This window comes from Sarcophilus harrisii, chromosome 1 (genome assembly GCF_902635505.1).
Source record: "Sarcophilus harrisii chromosome 1, mSarHar1.11, whole genome shotgun sequence".
Lineage (NCBI taxonomy): Eukaryota > Metazoa > Chordata > Mammalia > Dasyuromorphia > Dasyuridae > Sarcophilus > Sarcophilus harrisii.
In genome coordinates, this window is record NC_045426.1 from 365,789,340 (window position 1) to 365,814,058 (window position 24,719).

Genomic DNA, 24,719 nt, shown 5'->3' on the forward strand with positions numbered 1-24,719 from the left:
TTATTAGGCTTTTCCCTTTTGTCTTTATCTGATGAAAATTGGAAGTTTCCAATCTAGAGGTGATATAGAAATGTATTCATGTATTCCTAAGTCTGAAACAAACTTTAAGATATCTTTTGGTCCAACACTATGCTGTATTATTATAATAAATGGACAAGAATACTGCAGATGGTCTTGCTTTATTAAGATATTACCATAGGAACGGGGAAAATGCCTAAGTATCTCTTCTAATAGGGTATAAGGATAATACAGATAACTCATGCACAACAATCCCAAACATGGCCAAAGGTTTTAGCTGCTTTCTTGCTAAAATTTTAATGATTATTAGTGATAATAGGAATGATACTACTAAATTAGAGTTACCACTTCAGTGATCCTTGATTTCATAGATCTGGCTATTTCTCCCTCATCTTAGTAGGGGATCTCCAGCATTATGTGGGATATTCAGGGGGGATAAGTTCTGTCAGGGTGAGGGCCTGCTGAGTCCATTTCAGGCTTGTTCATCTACCTTCAGTATCCATCTGTCACCCACCTTTCACCTGTGACTCAAGAAACTCATCGAACACATCCCAGTAAATCATTTATGCAGACAGGTTAAACCAGGTGGCATGTAACTGATGGCCTCAGACCTTTCAGTGAGCTGGGCGATATCTACCCCAATCATGTGCAGACTTCCCCTGGCAGAATGGGCAGGTGAGATCTTTGTTTCAGTAGCTGTGAAGGCAGCTGAAGCAGGCACGTGGAGCACTTAGAGCTGGGTCAGACACTGAAGAGGCCAGCGTTACCCCTGGCATCCCAGCTGTGGCCAGCCGTCTTGCCTTCTCTTCTGCCACTGGACTTCAGCGACTCTGGAAGTGAGAGTGAGCCTGATGGCTTTGTACAACTCTGCTTCACTTAATTCACACAGAAATCAAAGACTTCATCCTGTGATGTCATTGGTCCTTTTTGAAATGAAGGACAGACAACAACAATAACAGGTGACCTTCATGAATTTCTGTCACTGAAAACCGTGTTTATCTCAGCCAGCTAGTGGTGGGCCTCTTTGAGTTTGGCTGGGGTGGTCTTTGGGGAACTGACACACATCTTCCTTTGTCAGTCTGAACTCTGAGGCTTCCTGGCAGATCAGTCTTCCCAAATTGGTACTTCACTAGCATAGCTTTGGCCAGGGTCACCTCCATACTCATATAAAGCAGTGAAGGAGGGTTTAGTAGAGGGAGTACTCTGAACAAATAGGAAACCTAGAACTTCTGATCCAGGAGATGCTCCTTCCTCAGAAAAGCCTTCTCTGATCCCCCCCATCCCCCAGTCTTAATGTTCTTTCATTATTAATATCTTTCTAGAGTTTTGGGTTTTTTTAAACTTTTTTTTTGCATCTTTTTACTCTCTATCTTGTATTTTGCTTGGATGATATGTTTTATTCCCCTCCTGGAAAGTAAGGTCCTGTTTTTTAGGAAGAACTCTTTCATTTTTATGTCCCCAGGATCTACCCTGGTATCTTATACATAGTAGACAGGGTCTTAATAAATATATGTTGAATTCTGTTTACTCTAGTTCTCTTATTTCTTCAAGGAAAAATTAGTGACAAGACAGCTACAGAGAGCAGAAAACAGCCAGGATTCAAGATAACCAACTCTTTGCTTATGAAACACTGAATAATTAAGCTGCCTATATTTGTACAACAATTTTGCAGTTCAGCCAAATCTTGCTCTTTCTGTGCCACAGTGAATACCAAAGATGAATAGAAATCACTGAGTTAAAAATTTGAAAAGGAAAAACAAATGCCCAATGGTAGTAGTTGCCAGCCTGTCGAGTAGAATTGGCGGCTCTCAAGCATGGATCCTGCTGCCCCAGACACCCTTTTCTGTGGCTTCTTAGGGTTCCCATAGCAAAAGAAATGTGGCCTGTGGTGATGTTCTCTCATCTTCCACATTTCAGAAGATTTGTTACAGTGCGCAACTCTTTCCTCTGCCTTTCTTACCTTCCAATCCCACCTTGTAATTTTAAGGTTTCATGGAAGTGAATAATACTTTTTCTTCACACACACACACACACACACACACACACACAAAATTGATCCCCAGCCTTATAGTGAATGAATCAGTGACCTGAGAGATTGTACTGAAAATCTAGTACCAAGGAAAAAACTTCATCAACCCTCTCAAGCACAGGTTACAAGCTTTTTAAACCCTTAAAGGACCAATTTCGGTCCCTTGTGTATCTGTGAGTTCACAAGTGTAAGTTTTCTTACATGGAAGCAAACTATAGAGTGGCTGTAACAAGAACTCCCCCATGGGTATCTGGCCTATGAGGAGCCATGGCCATGAGACAGAAGGAAAAAATCTCAGAACTCCTGCTCTCAAGGACACACTATGTCCTTGGGAAACACTTATGACACATTAAGAGAAATGTGGATAACCGAGGTGCTCTCTTCGCCCCCCCCCCCCCCCCCCCCATAAGATCTGACTCCTCACATTGTTGAAAAGAGCCACGTCCATTAGAATTGATCATCGTATAATCTTCTGTTGTTGTATATAATGATCTTCTGGTTCTGCTCATTTCACTTAGCATCAATTCATATAAGTTCTCCAGGCTTCTTTCTAATCATCCTGCTGATTGTTTCTTAAAGAACAATAATATTCTATAACATTCATATACCATAATTTATTCAGCCATTCTCCAACTGATGGGCATCCACTCAGTTTCCAGTTTCTTGCCACTACGAAAAGGGATACCACAAACATTTTTGTACGTGTGGATCCCTTTCCAGTAGTCAAAGTTTTTGAGTAGGAAAGGGATGTAACTAAATTCACTCATTAGGAAGATTAATCTGGCATTATTATGCAGGTAAGATTGAATGTAGAATGTAGAAATCCTAGGTGGAAGTCTATTGCAAAGAATGTGACACTTGGAGAACCAAAACTGTGTTTGGGATTATGCAAAAAACTGTATTCAGGTTACAGTGTACTGCATGTTTATTGCGAATGGGCTAGCCTTAGCTATATCAATTAGAGAATCCAATTTATCTTGCTCGTTGAGTTTTTAGTTTCTCATCAGTTGATATTGATCTGTTAGCTAAGTCTTTTGGCTGCTGTTCTTTCTTACAATCAGTAAAATTTTTTGAAGTTGGAAATTACTTGTTTCATAGCAGCAGGTTGTTACTTCCAGTTTTGTTTGCCTGTATTCTATGTTTCTAAAAGAGCAGGAAAGAGTTTATTGTGCTTTTTAGTTGCTTTAAAAAAAAAAAATAAAACAACTCCCTTTCTTGCCATTCAAAAAAATAATTAACTCTTGTTCTTCTAAGGTATAGCTTCAGAAAATGAATGAATGAATTAATGTGTGAATGAATAATTAATTGGATAAAGTAGAGCATCAGGATCTGTACTTCTCAAGTCCATTTCACTTCAAGTCATTGTATGACTAAAATGCGAGTTTATATATGTTTGAAACAAAGTAGTTATAAAAGTAGAAAATATACAATTCATTTTTCATTGCTAATTTCAATAATTCTACTTTTTAACCCTTCCAGGAATACCAGTAAATGATCCTAACGCTGTAGTCATAGGATTGGCACCAGAACATTTTAATTATCAAGTTCTAAATGAGGCATTCCGGTGAGTCTTTAATAAAAATTCTTAAACTGTTTCCTTTTCAGCTTTTGTAGAAAATCATCTCAGGAATTGCTGTCCTTTTCCCCCCTTCTTTCTCTGATAACAGTAATCTAGTAATTGAGTTTCCATCACCTGCTTCTTTCCATAGCCTTACATTTGTTAAGAATATTTTGCATGTTAAGTGCTGTGCTCATTGTGGAGGTGGATTTTTTTTTTTTTTGATATTTTAAGTTCTTCCAAATCAGGCAGTGTTTCTGAGCTAGGCAGGCTAAGTCCATTCCTCCCCTGTGTTTCATAGGATCCAGTGAAGTCACAGCTTCGGGATAAAATTGACTATCAACTAAACAGTTTTAGCCTTTATTTTTACCCTCCTGTGATTCTCTCCTGAGCTCATTTCTTAGGATGAACAGCACCTAGTTTAATGAACTGATAATAGATGGAATTGAAAAAAGGTTTTTCCTCAAATAGAATCCATTACTATGAAGAAATAGCTATGTTTGGTTGTGTTTTAGATTAATTTCTTTGTAACTTCAGTAAATTGTTTGGCGTTAATCCTGAGAACTTAATTTACTTTTTGTGGGCTAACATTTTGTGTGGCTTATCATTTGACACGAATTAAAAGCCTTTGCTGTATGTAGCAATCCTTGCCATGTAGAAGACACCAAAAGTAGTGACCCTGATCAATACAGAATTTCAGGTGGGAAATGCAGAGAAAGTAGATAACTATTAAAAGTGCAAATGGAGCTAATGATTTATGTGTTTTTGGTTGTTTGGTTTATTTCCTATTTTTTGTGTCCCTTCTGAAAGAAAAAATGGACAATAATGTGATTTCTCAGGCCATCTGCATTATTAGTATAGCACTTTAAAATTTGCAAAGCATTATTGGACATATTCTCATTTGGTTCTTATAGCAACCTGGTGATGACTACAGATATTTTCTCCATTTTACAGATTAGGAAGAAAGCTTAGCCAATTTGCCCCTGGTCACGTAAACTAGAAGCCATCGGTCACAGGATTCAAACCTTAGTCTTACTTCATTTGGCAAGCCAGTAATAAAACTTGAATTCATTTCAAACTAGTGGTTAAGAATGCTTACTGGAGAGAATGTGAACTGATTTAATAATGTTCCAAAATGGAACAGTAAATCTTTCATCGTTATCTAATGCTATAAAAAAATCATGTCACTAATAAGCAAAATACTTCAAAAATCAGTAGTATTCTTGCCTTTTTATAGCAGTTATGATTGCACTCACCTCATCTTATTCTCTTCATTCACACAACTATTCCCCAGCCCATAACCTTATCACCTTTTTACCTAGAGAATTATAATCAACTGCTACTAACTGGACTTTTTTCTTTCCCTCTCTTTATATCCCCATGCTTAGCACAGTGGGTGGTGCATTGGAAGCCCTTAAATGTTTGTTAACCAACTAACTAAATTACCCAGTTACTTAATGCCCTTCACAACTTAGACCCAGTCTACCTTGCCAATCCTGCTTCATGAACCTGGGTACAGCCACACTAGCTTTTTTACTGTTCCTCAAACACAACACTCCACCTCCTGTCTCTGGTCATCCCTAGAACGCCTTCTCTCTTCTTCTTCCCTCTCCCCTCCTTTTTTAGAGGGTTTTAAGACCCAAATCAAGAGGTTGGGCTGATCTCCCAGCTGCCAGGGTCTCCCCTACCCCACCCCTGCCATCTTTTTGTATCTACTTTACATATGCTCGTTGTTTTACCAGGCTACATTGTCAGATCCTCAGAGTTGGACTGTTTGATTTTTGTTTGTATTTCTGATACCCCAAAGCATGACATGGGGTAGGTGCTTGATAATACCTACTTATTGGCTTGATGGCTTGATGGTCCCAGACTCCAGAAAACAGGAAGTCACCTATTCCCTTTGCCTCTATTGCTCTCCTGGGTTTTTGGAGATTCCTCAGGCTGCAGTTATACTGATTATATGAAGGAAAAAGAAGGGTCAGCTGAACCATTCCGGCCATTTTTCCTGTTCTGCATCCACTCACCATTTGTCCTTTCCCTGCTACGGGAAGATCCCTTTGCTTAACAAGAGTAGCCTGGTGTTCCCTGTTTGCTACTTGCCTATTCTGATCATACCCCACACTGGGTAAAGCCGTCTTTAGTTCATTCGCAAGGTTGTCTTGCTAGGCTTCCTTAGGGATTATAATACTTCAGCTGCTTGGAGATTACCCTGCCTACCATTTACCTCCAGACACCTCCAACTACACTAACCTGGGCCTTAGCACTTTATTTCTTCCTTCAGAATCAGACTTAGCCCAGCTATTTTTTATTCAACTCTTTAACCACTAAATTCAAGGAGAAGGTATTGATTGATTTTAGCCTGCAACTTGGGAAGGACATCTTTAATAGGAAATGGGTGGTCTGTGTCTTAGCTGCATGGTAGCCTCATGGTAATAAAAATGTATCTTGACTTAATACTGACTTTCTAATTGCTCGGATGCTGTCTAATTAGTACACTTTTCCAATGATATTGATTTTTAAAACGCTCCATTTTAAAGCATTACAGTGCACTTATAGGGTCAACTCGAATTTCACAAATGCACTTAACAGCTGTGTAGAGAGTTAACAGCAAGAATCGGAGGTCTTGCCCTTCTTTGCATATTGATGTTTCCATAGAGAATATGCCTCCCAACAAATGACTGCAGTTATTTGAATTGTGTGTGGCAAATATAGACACTTAAAATGAGCTGCTGATTAGTTAAATTACTATTCAGGTTGATTATGAGAATCAGAATTAGGTGCTAAATCTCATTGCTTTTCTGCCTTAAAAACTAGCCCTAGAGGCATGTTACCTTTGGACATATGCTCTTTCCAGCCTTATAAATTATAGTGGATCTTATTTACTGTGTATTTAGTGGGTAGGTCTCTCTCTGTATTTAAAAGTGTATTTGTAAATTGCTGTATATTTGTCTTAAGATATTTAAGCAGAATTAAGAGAAGCTAATTATTCTTTTTTTTTATTTTTAAGAATAGAAAATAGAAAGACAGAAAAGGAAAACAAAACAAAACTGAACAGAACAGAAGATTGTCATGTGTCCACTAGATCATCAGGGAGGATTCAAAATATATAACAATAAATTTCCAGTTCAAGAAAAGATATATAATTGTAGAAGAAATTTTTTTTCATGACCATCTATCTTTTCTTTGCTTCCTTCTGGTTGTTCTTTTGTTTTCTACTGCGTACTTTTTTTACTTTATTCTTTTTTTTCCTCCTTTCATTCTTTTCACCTCCCCTAAGCAGTCTATAGTTAAGTATAGATATATTTTAAAGATATATACATATACACTCACACACTCTCACCTCCCCATATACATATACATTCACACCCTTCCACAGACCACACACTCACTTATACTTATATCTATACATACATATACATAGTGTAATCTGAATACATTTCTACATATACTCACACACACACACAAACACACACTTACTCATATGCAACTAATTGTTCTTAAAGAACCAAGATTGTAGGCTTTTAGGTAGATGGAAATCAGAGGGAAGGAGATGAGCCAGTTGTAAAGAATGGATTTGATTCAATATTAGTTTGTATAAACTTCTAACTACTACATAAGAGTCATAGAGAGCATTTCTTAATGGATTTTAAGTTTCCATTCCATCCAGCTTTTCCTATTTAATATTTCAAAAGAGAAGAATGTTCTCTTTTTTTCTTTTTTTAAAAAGTGAGGAGATTTCTCTGAGCAATTCACTGTCTGTCTTGAGCCACAAAATAATTCTTTCTGGGGGAAACTGATTCAAAACAAAACAAAACGAAAATAATAGCAAACTTTTTGTGGGGTCATTTCTAAATAGAAATGGGCTTGGGGAGCCTTAAATTCTTGATTTCATGGACATCTGGTATTGAATTTAAGGACATGGAACCATAATTTCCAACATTGTTTTCTATTATGGGTTAAGTTTACCTTTCAAAATACTTGGTAAAGCTGACTAAAGACTTGCTATTTAATTGGGAGTTCAGTTTCTGTAATCGAAAGCTCTTCTGCATCTTTACTTAAAGATTGCTCACTGTAAAGATGTCTGAGCTTATCTGTATGTAGTCACCAAGGGAAATAATAGATATAAAATAAATGTACAAACTTTTCTTTGGGAAAAATCTATCTTAATCTTGTTAATTATTTTTTTCCTCTTTCTGTTCCTTTACATTCTCAACTCTTCATCTTCTAATATAGCATTTTGATAAAATACAGAGTTGTCCAAGGTATATCTCAGTATATGTCTTTGTTCACCCACCTCCAGCTTTCTTTCACATTCCTGCCTTCTAACAGTTTTGTTAGAACCCACTTTGCAGACATTAAGCAAAAATTTGGAATTCTCTTTGATAGATCAGATATTTGAATGAAATGGGGTTTTGAAAATTAGAAGAGATATCACGATCTATGAAAATAAAACTACCTCAGAGTTTAACATTTCTAAAATTCAAAAAAGTCAAACTTTCAAAAACAGACTGTAGGAGGGGAAACTTAAGAGGCCTTTTTCTGGAGTTGTGAAAACTCCAGTTTTATGCAATTTTTTTTTTTTTTTTTTACTATGCAAAAACTTAAGCATTTTTTAATATTCTTAATTATAAGTGTCTTCATCAAGATGTCATCCGACAGTGATTACACATTTAAATGTATAAAAATTCATTTTTAGAAATGTGCTAATTTATTAAAGTCCACTTTGAATAATTGTTGAAGCCATTCTCTGCTAGCAGTCCCTGGGGATCAGAGAATAGGTAGGGAGTTAAATTGCTCTAATGTACTCCCTTAAGAAAAAGAGATAGAGAGCTGGAACAAAGCCAGCAATACAGGCTACAGCTATTACTGAATTCCTTAAGGAGACTCATTCTTTCTTTCTAAGCATCGAAGGCCCTGGCCATTAGGAATGCCAGAAAACTTGGTAGCAGCACATAAACGAAAAAAAAAAAAAAAAATATATATATATATATATATATATATTTTTTTTTTTTTTCCTAAGTGTTGAATGCCACTCAGTCCTTGAAATAGTTTCTTCTTAATTAAAGCCTATTATCATGAAAATAAAACACTTTAGAGATGGGAAATGTGTTTAACATTATAAAGAGCTTGAGTTTCTTAAGTAGCCCATCAGTTTGTGCATTTAGAAGAACTTGATGTGCAGATTTAAATATTATATACTAGATAGAACTGAATCAAATTTCCAAGCAATTCATTGCCATGACTGCTGCATATGAAATGATTTTGAAACACTATTAGGGCAACTCTTACTGCCCCAAATTAATGTCCCAGTGATTGAATCTGACTTCACAGAGTTACATAAAAGAAATTTTATGTAAGAAATTTGTTGTTACCTAATAGCCATTTTAGGCACACAAAGGCAAAACTACTTGTTTTGAATTGAATACAGTTTGTTTTTTATCTTCTCTTTTTAATTCCACTCAAAATTATCTTCACTAAAAATTAAAATACCTCCAACAGCCTTCTCAGTAAGCAGTCATTTATTACTGCTTTTATTTACATGGCAATGATTTTTCAAAATTGTTTAAATCATACTCCCAGAAGTAAAAAAAAAATAATATATGCATATTTCCTTAAGTACTTTAGTATACTATGCTAATAATTATATAAATAATAAACCTTAAAATTAGACATTTTAAAAAGATGAGCTAGAATTGAAATGATAATTTATCCTGAGTCTATATATAGAATTTTTTGAGTAGGGGGGAATGACATAATCAGATCTCTGCCTTAGGAAAATTATTTTGGCAGCTGTGAATATATAAGAGAAGGGAGAGTCTTGAGGCAGAAAGACCATTTGCAATAGTCTAGGTGAGAAGTGATGAGGGCCTGAATCAGGGTGGGGGCTCTGTGAGTGAAGGAGTGAACAAATGTGAGAAATACAGTGGTGTAAATGAGAAGTTTTGTCCATCTATTGGATAGACTAAGAGGCAGTGAGAAGATAACACAGAGGTGATAAACCTGGGTAACTGAAAGGATGATGGTACCCTTGATCATCTGGAAGAGGGGAGGTTTGGTAGGGAAAGGTAATGTGAGTGAGATCTGCAATCTGGAACCATCAATTCACTCTTGTTCATCTTTTTACTCACTGTGTTCCACCATAAAAGAAAAGGGAGAAGGCTGAGCTTTTATTCCTTTCTCATTTAGCTGTTATTCCATGGTTGTCCAAGGGAGGCACTGTGATGTGTTCTAGCAGAGTAGGGGCAAGTATGCTGGGGAAGGGGTTATTGGAAGAGTAGAGAGCCTTCCCAAAGGAAGGTAATGGAATGGAGGAATGTTGGAGGGTTGGGGTAGGTATGATTATATTGGAAACAAGCCCCAAACTGTCGTTTATAAACAAACAAACAAAAAAGAGTATGCTGTAACCCATTTTCTTCTCTTTTGTCAGATCACTTCTGCCTGTGGTCTACTTTTTGATGGCAGTGTGATAATGGGAACATCCTTGTGCACTTTTTTGAGAACACACTGCCATAAAATTATGTTGAAATGAGTGTGGTCCTCCCATGATGTTTTTCAGCTTAATCTATTATGTCAGTTCAGTTTGATTGCTTGATGTTTTGTGTTTGTCTCTGATTTCGATTAAATATAGTATGCTGCTAAAAATTGTTATTTAGCAATTTAAGTTGTGATTCACACTATTTGTTTCAAAATAGCCAGAAGTTTTCAGGGGACATGTGTGCCTAAAAGTAATGAAGCATTTTCTAAGTAGCAAACAATTTAATAAACCCAAAGACCTTACTTACCTGGATAATGACTCAATATTCGACAAATGCTACTGGGGAATATAGGAAATTTCTGGCAGAAATTAAGTGTACGCTAACATCTCATAGCATATAACAAGATAAACTACAAATTTTTAAATTACTTTTCCATGAAAAGTGACATGAGTTAGGGGAATAAAGAAGAAACTATCTTTTGGACTTATGGAGGAGGGGGAAGTTCATGACCAAACAAGTAATACAGGTTCACAGAGAGGTAATATAGACAATTTTGATTAAATAAAATTTGAAAGTTTTGGCACAAAAAACAACCCATGTAGTTAAAATTCTAATTTTAAAATTAGAAACAATTAGGGAAAAATATTTTGCAGCAAATTTCTCTGATCCAGTATATATAAGGAACTGATTAAAATTTATGAGACTAATTGCCATTTCTCAATAATTAAATGGTCAAAGGATATGAACAGGAACAGGCATTTTTCAAAAGAAAATCTATATGAAAAAATGCTCCAAATCATTAGTAATTAGAGAAATGAAAAATAAAGCACACAGAAATATAGCAATTTTGATGCCTACTAACTAATTGGGGAATTTCTCAAATTATAGAATATGAACAGAATTGAATGTTAATATACCATAAGAAATGTTAAAATAGGTAGTTTCAGAAGAAACTGGGAAAATCTTTGTGAACTAATGTGGAAAAAAAGTATGCAGAATTAGAATAATTTATACAATAACAATAACATTATAAAGAAAGAAATCTTTAAGACTTGAGAACCCTGATCAATTAAATGACATTAACTGTGCCAGAGATGAAAATGACAATCCAACAATGATGAAGAAGCTGATGGATTCAAAATGTTTCTACATGGCAAATTAGGGAATTTATTTTTCTTGATAGCATATTTGCTGTAAGTATTTTTTTTCTTTTTCAGTAGAAAAAAAATAATCAGAACTAATAAAATCTTGATTTTTTTATCTTCTTTTTTTTTTATTTAGACACATTTTCTTTCTTTTTTTAAATTATAGCTTATTATTTACAAGATTATATACATGGTTAATTTTTCAGCATTGACTCTTACAAAACCTGTTCCAACTTTTTCTCTTCTTCCCCTACATCCTCCCCCAGATGGCAGGTAGACCAATCCATGTTAAATATGTTAAAATATATGTTAAATACAATATATGTATACATATCCATACAGTTATAAAATCTTGATGTTAAAGGAGAATAAAAAGATGAAATAAAGTATTGTACAGATTCTTTTTTTTTTTTTTAACAGTCTGCTAACATGGCTCTATCAAAATTATTAGAAAGCAGAAATGTGGCAGAAAACTGGAGGTGGAAGGAAAACCCCACCATGAACAGTGAGATATACTTAAGGTGACTTTATGTTGTGCCAAAATGCTATATTAGAAGATAAAGAATTGAGAGTGTAAAGAAACAGAAATTGAAAAAAAAATTAAAATAGATTTTTCCCAAAGAGAATCTTGTACATGTATTTTATACCTTTTATTTTTCTTATTGACTACATAAGGACTAGTTGAAATGTCTTTAAGTTGCAGAGGAAAGGAGCTAGATTCTCAGTTAAGTAGGTAGGTTCAATCTTTAGTCAATTTTATCAACTTTTTGAAACAAATTTAACAGAAAATAAAATTGGGAACTGTGGTTCCATGCTCTTAAATTCAATCCCTGAGAACCCTAAAATGAATTCAGTATTTTCCTCCCCCAAACCCATGCCTCTTCCAAAGTTACCCACATCTGTTGAACCATCCTTCTGGTGTCAGGTTCACAACCTCACTGTCATACTTGCCATCTAACTCAAACTTGCACATAATCCAGTCATTTGCTACATCTTGTAGTTTGTACCTCCAGAACACCTTTTGTATCCATCTCTTCTTGCTATTCAAATGGCCACTGTCCTGACCCAGGCCCTCATCACTCCTCAGTCTGACGGTAGTCACTTAATTGGTCATCTTGCCTTAACCCTTTTGTCTTCCAATTCCAATTTGCCTATCCAAACATAGTTCCTCCTTCACAGCTGACTGGAGTAAATTTTCAAGGTAGAAATCTGTCCATATTGTTTAGAAATCTGTCCATATTGTTTCCCTATTTAATTAATTGCAATAACTTTTAGGATCAGACCTCCTCTGATATTTGTAACCTAGTTCCATTTTCCACTGTAGTGGAAAAAACCAAGGACTGGGTGTAAAGGCCTGAATGTTCTAGTTCTGTGTTGGTCCTTAATCAGTGATAAAAAAGTTAACGTGTTTCTTAACTTCCTTAGACCTCTTTTTTTGGTTTTTAAAGTTAAGGAGTTAAAGGAAGATATCTATTTAAAGTTCCTTTCAGCTCTAAAATTAGTTTGAATCTCTATTTCCCTTTAGCTTTTTTTTCCCTTCATTTTTAATGATCCTAGTTTTTGTGACCTTCCTTTTGAGTTTTAGTTTCTTTTTCTTCCAAATCAGGGTTTGGCAAACCAGCTTACCTGCTTATGAGCCAAGAATGGTCTTTAAATTTTTAAATACAATAAAATTTTATTTAAAATATGTTAAAACAACAGCAACAATAACATGTTTAACTCTTGGTACCAAAGTAGCTAACCCTGCTCTAGATCATTAGTATTTTTTTTATTTTAAATTTCCTCAAGACAATAACAACAAATTTTGCATGTTTTCTTCTGCTGTAGACTTTCAAGTCAGGGTTCCTTTAATCCCCCTTTTCTTTTAGTGTTCTAAAAGGGCTTACAATTTGGCAGGAAATCTCAGGTTTTCTATGGTAGATCCGTACCAATTGCAAAAGCAACCTTAATATTACCTTAGAACCACTTTAAGTACTGTGATGTACATGTGAATATTTGTTTTATATTAAAGATCTGTTCATGAATTGCCTGGATAAGGTTTAGTTTCTAATCCATTCTAACTATGCATCTGTGTAAATATAACAAAATATATACTGTAAGAAAGATTGATAGGAGCAGGAACCATTTCACTGAGAGATTTGTACATCCTGCAGTCTAGTATAGGCCCAATTCCCATTTAGAGTAGTGTAGAGCAACCCACAACTTCACCCCTTCCAGGGAAGGCACTGAAATACTGTCTGGGAATTAAGTACACACATCAATCAAACTTACAAGCCCTTTTCCCAGTTAATATATGATAAAATATTTACTAAGCTAAATCAAATGTTTTTAGTTTAGCTGTATAAATGGAATGCACTTTTGAGGTCTATTGCATAAAGAAATCCAGTTCCCCAGCAGAGGAGCAAATGAATGGGAAATGGGGTTGGGGGTGGGGGTATGTCTAATGAAGGACACTAGGAGGTGATTTGTCCATTAGCTGTGGTTCTTTAAGGCAAGCACAGTGGCTTTGCTAGACTTTTAAACAATTGGATCATAGAACCTCTCCTAAGAAATAAATTTCTGTTAATATCAGTGATTGAATTTGAGTAGTAGGAAAGGATCTTTCTTGTGCTGTGAGTCATCTGTAGTAATGTGGTACATTTTAACTAACACTTGGGCATGGTAATAGCCCAGTATTGGTTTTTACTTAATGAAATATTTAATCACAAAGGTCCGAATTCTGCATCTCCCACAGGAAAGTAGTCTTGAGACCACTGACAAAAATAATTTAGCAGTTTGATTGTTGAGTGCTTAATTACTAGAAATTGTTAAGATAAAGATGTGATGAGTTTTTAAATAGTGAGCATAGGAAATATTTTAATATAAGTAAATGTCTCAAAATAACTTAGACTAGTGGAATTATATTGGTTAAAAGCTAGTTAAGAAATCAAGTTCTTCTCCCCTCTTACACAGTATATGAATGTGATTGCTCAGAAGTCTGTTTACTGTTACCATTAGGAGGTGGGGAAACCATATCTGAGTGTACTTGTTCAGTTGCAGTTTTTCAACTCAGTATTGGTACATAGGATCTTTGATTTAGTGTAGGATTTGACTATCAAACTAGTAGTAGAGTCCTCTATCATCTTATGTGTCTGAACAGGATAATCAGAGTAGAGGACTGTAACTTTAATTTGCAAATTCAGCCCTAAAAATTATACAAATGGCATATAATGTTACTACTATAATATTAGCAATTGTAGGATTAAAAAAATAATAAGATGCAAGAAGAAATAAGAATTAAACTTGAGATCAGAAAATGAATTTTTTTTCTTAAAGCATTTAAAAATATTTTGAATAAGAAGAAATGCTGAATTATCATGTGAAAGAAAAACTTAGTTGACAAGTTAATAAAGCAAGAAAAATTATATTAACTTACAAAGAGATTCCTGATCCTCCTTGGTAAGTAAGTAACTAAACTTTATTCCTTGAGTTATCTTTCATTGGTGATATAATTCAGTTGTCTAAAGCCGCTAAGGGTAAAAGGTTGAACCATCATAACTGTAATTCATAGCAATCTTTTCCATTAAAGTCTTTGTATGTTCATTAACAGACAAAAAGATGTTAAATGATAAGAAGGAATTATGTATTTAAGTGAGAAAAATCATTGTCTAAAGTTAACATCCCTCTCAGGCATAGTAGAACTTCTCTTAAAGTCAGTTTGCATTTTTTTCTTCTTTTTCTAGGCTAATTCTGAATGGTGCTCCTCTTATAGCAATACACAAAGCCAGATATTATAAGAGGAAAGATGGCTTAGCCCTGGGACCTGGCCCATTTGTTACTGGTTTGGAGTATGCTACAGACACCAAAGCCATAGTGGTAGGGAAGCCAGAGGGAAAATTTTTCCTGGAAGCTTTGCGTGGCATTGATTGCACACCAGACGAAGTCATTATGATTGGAGATGTAAGTAAATGTTTCACAACTGTTTCAGCATACCTAGTGAACTGGTTTAGAATACTACTTTAGGAACGCAGGTGTTACCACTGGCCTTATATGTATAGTAATAATTCAAGTTGTTGGCATAATTAAAATGATGTAAAATTAAATGTAAGAATAATGTAAATTTTAAAATGTAAAGACTCAGAGTAGTTATTATCTTGATAGATGATTTTTGGAACCTAAGTTTTGAGGTTTCTAATTCCAAAGAAAATGGTGAAGTGTGTGTGTGTGTGTGTGTGTGTGTGTGTGTGCGCGCATTTGACATATTTATATATAATATATATTTTTAAAGTTCTTTGTTGTAAGCCTTCAAAATTATATAATTACCAGTCATTATTAAAAATCTTGATTTCCAGTTGATAAATAGTCAAAAGATACGAATAGACATTTTTTAAGGAAGAAATTCAGGTTATCAAAAGCCATATGAAAAAATGTTCCAGGTCACTAGTAATTTAAAAAAAAAAAATGCACATTGAAACTCCACCTCACACACCCATCAAATTGGCAAAATTAATAAGAGGAAAATGACAAATATTGGAGGGCTATGGGAAAACAGCTACAATAATGTATTATTGAAGCTGTGATTTAGTATAGCCATTCTGGAAAACAATTTGGAAGTATGCCTCAAAGTTACTAATTGTATATGCTCTTTGACTTAATGATACCACTCCTACAGATATATTCCAAAAAAAATTTAAAAAGAGTTAAAGGACCCATAGGTACAAAAAGTTTATAGCAATTCTTTTTATAGTAGCTGAGAACAACAAAGAAAGAGGCTATCTATCAATTGGGGAATGGTCAAATAATTTATAGTAGCATGGAATATTATTATCCTGTCAGAAATAATGAAAGGGATGGTTTAAAAAATTTAGTAAGACCTTTATGAAGTGATGCAGTATAAAGTGAGCAGAATCATGAGAACAAGTTATACAGTGTAATATTTTAAACTCAAACAACTTTGAAAGACATGAGAACTCTTATAGTGCAGTGACAAACCATCCTTGCCTCCAAAGGACTAATCATGAAGCATACTACTTACCCCCTGACATTGATAGTGAATGCAGGGCTGATTGGGACATATTTTTTTGATATGACCAAGAGTGGAACTAATTAATTTTTTCTTGATTTTGCATATTTGTTACAAGGGCTTTCTACCTCCCAGCCTCATCCCCAATTATGAAAAGTAGGAAGGAGAGAAAATAGATTTTTGTTGATAGAAAGAAATAAAATTACATCTTTAATAAATGAATCTAGACACTCCACATGTAATAGTGTGTTTAGTGCTTAGTGATTGAAGTACTACACTTGAGTTAGGAAGGCCTAAGTTTTCATTGTGCTTTAGATACTTGCTATCTTTGGACTCAGGCATAAGTCAGACATTCACCTCTTTCAGCCTCACTTTTCATATTTTTAAAACAAAAATAATAGCATTTCACACGGTTGTATTATGTAAAGTAAATTTGTAATTTTAAAGGCAGTATACATTTCAGCAGTTAATATGTTGTTGAGTCATTTTTCATTCATGCCCAATTTTTCATAACCCACTTGGGATTTTCTTGGCAAAGATATTGGTATACCATTTCCTTCCAGTCATTTTACAAATGAGGAAACTGAGGCAAGCAGGATTAGGTGACTTGTCCAGAGTCACCCAGCTAGGAAGTATCTGAAGGCAGATTTAAACTCATCAAGATGAATCTGATTTCAGACCCAACATTCTGTACTCTATAGTGCCACCTAGCTACCCCCCCTTAGCATGCAATAATTTGCACATTTAAATCATTTAAATTCTTTCTACTTCTCTGAAGAAGATGGATTATGTAAATATATTTTTAAAACTTGAAAGTCTCTTATGGAAGTGATCCTGGGCTCTTAATAAGAATAACAACTGTTGTTTGTCCAATATTTAATGACTTACAAAGTGTTTTACCTACATTTTCTCATCTAAGCCTAAAAGTAAATCTCTTGAGAGAGGCAGCAGAGCATAAGCTTGGCCAGTTATTGTCAAATTACTTGTTGTCCAAGTATCAGCATCCATGGGTTCTGAGAAACTCACCATCCCTAGAATTTGGCAACCCAATGATTGAGAGGGTTTTTCAGCCACAGCAGTTTTTGAAGACCACCTCCTAAGAGTTTTGAATTGCATTGTAAAGGGGAGAAATAATGGATCCTTGAAGTATTGCAATTTCAGTTGAACAGTCATATTAAATGGCTCATTTTCACTTCATGTAACTAAACAATAGCAGATCTATCCTCTAGGATGGCAGTGGAAATATTAATCCATAACCTGGCTTTGATGATGATTCTTTGAAGATTTTCAGGTTACTTTTTGCTGAATTCATTAACTCTCAATACAACAGGCTATAAGATAAATATAATACTATTTTATTATAGTTACTCTTGGACTCAGTGATACCACTACTAGAGCTATATTCAAAAAAGAGAAATGTAATTGCTGCATAGAACATCCTTTAATAATACCTGTTATTTGCATAATACTTTATAGTTTACAAAATACTTATACAACATATACTGTCATTTTATGCTTATAATTATCTTATAAAGAAGGTAACACATGTGGCACTGATTTCATTATATAAAAGACAGGTTTAGAGCTTAAATTCAGGTCCTTTTAGATAATGTTCTTTCCAGGACATTGTGGATTCACATCTTCATTGGACCCTGGTTACGTCAGTGGCAAGTGGCACTAACCCAGTTTTGAATCATAGAATTTAAGAAAGAAATTCTAGAGTTCATTTATTCTACTCTTCTCTATTCTTCCACCCGTGTATTACAGATAAGGAAATTGAGTCAAGTAAGCTCTTATTCCTTGCCCAATGTTACTTAGGTGATTCAGGATAAAACCGAAACCAGATTTCAGCACATTTTTTGATTTCTATATTACTTTGTCCCCCTATAATTGGATATGGATAAAATTTCTTTCCAAAGTCATTTGAACAGTTGAGATTTTCATTCTCACTTTCTCAGTTCCTAGTCCTCCCTTTTCTGAATTCTGCTCTCTGTTATGGACTTGTAGAATCATAATCTGATGACACTTTTAGATGCCACCTTTTTATAGTATTCCCACCCTCTAGAATTGGACTATATTTAAACTATCCCTAAAAAGCAAAAGTTTGTCCTATGTTTTAATATTCTCAGGAAAGGAGCATTTTTAGTATTCTAATATTTTCAGAAGAAAAGTCTCTATCTTCTCATAGAAATGTATCATGTGAATTTCAAGGCTGTACACTAGAATACCTGCTTTCAAAATCTAACACAATTAGTGACTACTGTGTTACCTTGGCTTCATACCTTTAGAAGAAGGAAAAATGGGAGGAATGTTTTATCCATTTTCTTCTTTAATGTGAAAAGTGGCATATATTTCTGAAAGTACAAAACATTTAAGCTCAATAAATATGTTCTCTGTGCTTCAGAAAACAATTTGGCTACTCTAATACCTGTTTTAATCCTCAGACATTTCCCCCACAGCTAGGACACGGCTGGGAGACTACTTTGTCTTACATCTTTCTCACTTCCTTTTCATGGAAGGTGATGGAATTACATATTCCATTATATGTGAAATGTAGGTCGTACCTCATTTCATTTGTAGCTTCATAGAAACAACTACTTGCACTGAGTCATAGTGATTTTTATGCTAATTGATGGATTGTGGGTGGTTTTTATAAGTTGACTTTTTGGAAGTAAATGTTGGTGTGTTGACTGGTAACTAAACGAATTCTATTTTATCATCTTTCCTAGGACTGCAGAGATGATGTAGGTGGAGCTCAGAGTATTGGGATGCTAGGTATCTTGGTGAAGACTGGTATGTATTTTTTACTTCTGTCTGTCCTCTGGGGCAATACCATAGGGAAAAAAACCCCACTGGATCCAAAAACTACCTGTCTGCAAAAATGGCAAAGCCTTCTGGAAACCTTAGTTTTCTTTATGCCTCTAATTGAAAGTAAAATGCTCTGAAGTTCCCAATAGGCAGAAGCCTATAGAGGGAAGGAAGGCCTATATTTATGGCTATATTCATATTACTAGAAGCTTCATTGTAATGATAATTGTGAGATCTGTAGTCATCCGTGTACATATAGAATTCAAAATAAGTGTTTCCTATGCCATCTGAGATTGATTAGATTAGTTCATCATTGATTACAATGTTTTGTAATATATAGTGACAACATAATCATTCCTTTAGTTCCTACTGTGTGTGTGTGTGTGTGTGTGTGTGTGTGTGTGTGTGTGTATCAAAGCCATCCCATTTGGCATCTGGCCATTTAAACACGCTAATATATAATATTCAGCATTCCTAATAACATTTTCTCAAGCCTCTTTTTGCCTATTTTCAGCTTATGATAATTAGTAAAGAAAAGTTTGAGAAACAGTAGGAATTCAGGTGTTTGAGACCAAGGTATCACAAAAGTGTTGATTTCTCAAATACAGTTTTCCTTCAAAGAACTAAGAGTCATTTGTAGATGAAGAAGTGGGCAGTAGGTGAAGTCCAGTAATTTATCCTATAGCCTATTATATTGAGAATGAATTTAGCAGAAAGTAACCAGAAAATCTGTCAAAGAATTATCAGCAAAGTCTGGGTATGGATTAATGTTTCCACTGCCATCCTAGCTCCGTAAAGTGATAAAAACCATTTAATGTGACTGTTCAACTGAAAGAAGATTTAAAATACAACAAGTCTTGAAACTCACAAATAGACTCTAAAAATTATCCCCGTGGGGAAGCCACGTTAATGTGGCCCCAGTGTGAGAATGGGTTTTGTACAAGATGATGTTCAGGCCATTGCATATACATTCCAAAATTCAGAGTCCCCATTCTGCCAGGGATTGAAAAATGTCTAATATGTATTTTTGCTCTACTGTTCACTAACTGACTTACAGATTATTTATAACAGTAGCCCCAGATCTTCTCCAAGTATGTAGGGAACTGATGGTGTCATGATTGCTCTATTTTATTTTGTTTGTTGATTCAAGTTATTGTACCTTTCCAGCCCAGCATTCTTACCCCCTTGATGACCCTGGGATCCCATGATCCTATAATTGAGGATTGACTGAAAGGGCCTTATTGCAATTCTTCACTGGCCAGGCTCTACAAGGGGGAAACCTAAGGTTACCATGTAATTTGAAATAAACTTTCTTTTACTTGTGGCTTTCTACAGAAGAGCTCAAAGATAATACCGACAGAGAAACAATACTCTTAAATGATTCCTGTTTTAGGATTTGAAAAAGTTAACTCTTGCACCTGAAATCTTGTCATAGATTCTTAAGAGCTGTAGGAGAAGTCAGTAGTCATTTAGCTCAAAAAAGAATTCTAACAAACTACACTTTATCAACCAGTGGCTTCCTATCCTTTGCTGGAAAACTTCCAATGAGAGAGAATCCATTAGTTCCCCCACTAACCCATCCTGCTTTGGGATACCACTGATTGTTAAAGATACTAATCTTTAGGGCATGAATCCTAACATAGCTTTTCTTCCCTCCTCCCAATCTCTGCCTCTGTCTTCTCTCCCCCTCCCACCACTACCCCCCTACTCCCGCACTTCCCCCTCCTGACTCCCTGTGTCTGTCTCTGTGTGTCTTTTCCCTCCCCTATTTCTGTCTCTGTATCCCTCCCTCCCTCTCTGTGTCTCTTTTCCCTCTCTCCTCTATTTATCTCTGTAGACCTCCCTCCCTCTTTTCCCTCTCTACCCTATTTCTGTCTGTATCCCTCCCTCCCTCCCTCTGTGTCTCTTTTCCCTCTCTCCCCTATTTCTCTATCATCTCTGTAAACCTCCCTCCCTCTCTGTGTCTCTCTTTCCTCTCCCCCCATTTCTCTTTCCCCACTCCCATTTTTATATTCTCTGTCTTTGTCTCACTATATCATAATGTTGATTCTAAAAGAACAAGGAATTATGGGGAAATGTAGGTTGGAAAGTGAGAACAAGTAGAATAAATAGGTAACAATTCACATTTTTATATAGTCTCTCATCCCATGATCCTAGGTCAGTAGTTCAAAAATGATTCCCATTTTTTCAAATGAGGATACAGTGAATGTGATTTTTCTTGCTTCCAATTTAAAGACATTCATTTTTCATCCCTGTCTTTAAAGTAAATGGGGGGATGGAGGATGATTTTGGCAATGATAGAAATTTAAAGTTGCCATAAAACAAGACAGTAACATTGTCGCTGAACAGTTCCTGTGATTCTGAGAATGTTGAGTGTGAAGTTTGTTTGAACTGTTTCTTAGTCCCATCAAAGCTTTTGCAGGAGATGGTTACCTTCTGGTTCTCCAGTGACTGGGAGAGGAGAGGAAGAGGGGAAGTTCTAGGATGACCCAGGTGCTCTAGGACCAGGATTAATTTAACATCCAAAGCAAATGCCTTTGTTTGCTCTGTTTACTTTCATTTCAGGGAAATATCGAACCGCAGATGAAGAGAAAATTAATCCAGCTCCTTATTTAACCTGTGAGAGTTTCCCACATGCTGTGGACCACATCCTACAACATTTACTTTAAGGGATGATGACAACATGAACCAACTTGAAATATAATTTTATTTCCAAAATGCATCTTTCTTTGAAAACTCATTGGACCAGAATACATAGAAGCAGGAGGAAAAGATATCGAACTTTAGCCAGTTACCATGCCTTACTAATCCTCTTTGGTTATGTTTTTTTGTGTGTGAACATGATAAAACCTGAAGAAACAAAAGCTGAAATTTTATGCCATTCCTTTTAAAATATCCATCAGGTTAGACAGTCCTTCGAAAGAAAATCCACCTTAAGAATGGTATTCTGCTTATCTTTTAACAATTACTCTGGGAGGGGGTAGTATTCAGTGTGTGAATAAAGTTGACTCGGTTTTTTAAATTATAAAATAATGTGTTAATAACCTGTAGTTTTAGTATTTTATGTAGATTTAGTACTGATTGCAACTGTGAAATCCATCAAATATTTGAAGCAAATGATACATGTAGAAAGTAAAATGAATTATCCCTTAGACCAAACAATCAAGTGAATTTGCTTTAACGGATGATGAAAACTAGATTATCTGCTGTATTATTCCCATCACGGGTGACTTTTTTTTTTCTCTTCATTAGCCAGAAACGACTAATTTAAATTTAGAGCCTGATTTTAATTTAAAATAATATTACCATTAATAACCTATTCATTGCAGATACCTATTATGCTGTGTAACAGTTGTTTTGGAAATTTTATGTAAAATTAAAACTATCAGTATTTTACAGATGTTTTAATTAGACATTGTTATTAACAGGAACAGTGCAGAAACTAAAATCAAGCCTTTAATGTCTTATAGAGCATGCATTTTTGAAGTTACTGTCCACCAGGGTCCTATTAACTGTACATTTGTAAGATTTCATTATTTTTCCCTCTAACACTATGGGAAAAATCTTTTAGAAGCTACTGGGACATATTCAAGCTTTTATGTACTTGGTTAGTACAGCTGTAAAATGAAATCCTGTCATTTAGCATGGATCATTCTTCTCATGTTAAATCTACCAAAATGAAGGGGCCTAAGCTGGTAATGATTTTCCTCGCACATTTGCATACTGTGATAATCCCAGTCCTTTGCTGCTGTTGTACAGGGCTCTTGGGCATTAAATTATTAGAATGTAATTGTACATCATCATAGCATTCACCTTATTGAAACTCATTGGTGTTAATGAGCTGTGTGTTTTGGTACTTCATTGAGGGTAGTTTTGGAAAAGGCTGGGTTGAAGTGGTCGTCGTCTCTCCATTCGGTCCTTTTCCTCAAGCCACCAAACGCTGTTTGAATATCACACAGAGCATAGAAGGCACGAGTTCAGAAAGCATACGAGAAGGACACAGACAAATTAGAGCTGCCTAGATCTTCCTCCATGTTTTTAGAACTACCCGTGTTTTTCTTGCCTTCTTAATGCTGGAGTAGCAAGAGAATTTGGAAATGAAAATAAAATAAAATTGAACTAAAATAAAAAAAAAAGTATGAACAATAATTAATTCTGCTCTTGTTGGACTGATTCACTGCTTTAAAAGTAGGAAAAATAGAGCCGGAGAAGACAAAGCTCTGGGTCTCAGCCTGGGTTTCCCACAGTGTGTGCATCAGCAGCAGGGGCGCTTCCAATTAGGAGTTGGGGTGGGAGTGGGGAAAAGAAAATCCTATTTATAATCTCTGAATATTTAGAATGCATTTTTACAATCAAAACAGACAAGGAGGAATTGTCCTTTCTAGTTTGTTTCAGTAGGGGGGAAATAAAAAGCAAACCCAAACTTCTCTAATGGTAAATCTTTCTGGAGAGAGTTCTAACTACTGAAGCTTTTTTTTAGGCACTTTTGAGCACAGAATCCTCTGAGATTTGCTGCTTTGGCTGTGTGTCTCTAAGTACCAGGTTCTTACTGCTGCTTTTTTAACCTCAGTTAAGTAGTTGAATGCCTGTTAAATATCCAGCTCTGTGCTAAGTACTTTAGGGAATACAGAAAAGTATCCTGGTCTCCAAGATAAGAAGGCAAGACTAACAGGAAATAATTAGAGCACAGCACAAGGCAGGATAAGTGATGAATTTTGCAGTATAGATAACAAGAATTATATATGTTCAGAGAAGGGTGAAAGTGTGAGTTGGGTAGTTAGGATCTGTTTCTTGAAAGAAGCATTAATTAAGTTGCAACTCTTAGAAGGGAAGGAGTAGTAGGCATGAAGACAGCTCTCTCTAATGGTTTTTCAAGAGCTTATTTTAATTTTCTGAAAAGAATATGCCAAAAATGAGCTATAACCTGCAAATATCAGTATGAATGATATGCAGAACAACTAGCTAACTGCCACTCCCACTGAAGAAAAGCCAAATATGGGAAAAAATAAACTAGAAAAATATTTTGGTGAGGAAATATTAAAGGACATTCACAAAGGTGCCTATAATTTTTGAATTTTTGAAGACTCCTAAGATTTGGATAAACTGGCATATTGTTGACACATCCCCATAACCATTTCTTTTAGAAGGAGATTCAGTTCATGATCTGTTTTCAGACTGTCCAGTGACAGAGACCGAGACTACGGGTTATGGTATTTGTCAATCTTTGTATAATGAGTTACAATGGCCAGGAAGTGGGAGAACTTAATAGCAATTTCATGAGATGGTAAACCTGACAGAAATTTGACTTTTTCACATTTATCTTGAGACCAGTAGACACTTGATATGATTTTGTTGAATGAAATTGAATTTTGAGGTTCTTTCTAGGGCTCAGTCTTTGCTCCCCAGATATTTAATGTGCCCAAAAGATGCAGTGCTAACAAATTTAAGAATTGATAGGAAGTTTTGCTATCATTAAAGATAGATATCATTAAAGCAATGATTATAACTAAATCCTTAAGTTGCTATGTTGTTCCTTCTTGTACAGATATGTATAATCATATATCTATAATCAAAGCAAACTCTGTAACTTTGTTTATATAGGAGACACACAAACCAACTTAATCTTCATTTTAAAAAGCTAGAGGAAAAGTAGCGTAAGAAATAGGTTTAAGGACACTTCTTC

General features: G+C 35.3%; 1 protein-coding gene across 3 annotated transcripts in view; it reads left to right on the forward strand.

Moving 5' to 3' along the window:
* HDHD2 (haloacid dehalogenase like hydrolase domain containing 2) overlaps window positions 1–22,831 on the forward strand; it is a 39,054-nt gene extending 16,223 nt beyond the window's left edge. For all 3 annotated transcript variants that reach the window (XM_023495853.2, XM_023495855.2, XM_003759528.4), the window contains exons 4-7: window positions 3,527–3,611; window positions 14,949–15,165; window positions 18,958–19,021; window positions 21,602–22,831. In XM_023495853.2, the coding sequence (XP_023351621.1) occupies window positions 3,527–3,611; window positions 14,949–15,165; window positions 18,958–19,021; window positions 21,602–21,705 (470 nt within the window). In that variant the 3' untranslated portion in view covers window positions 21,706–22,831. The remainder of the gene's footprint in view (window positions 1–3,526; window positions 3,612–14,948; window positions 15,166–18,957; window positions 19,022–21,601) is intronic.
* Window positions 22,832–24,719: the final 1,888 nt, after the last annotated feature.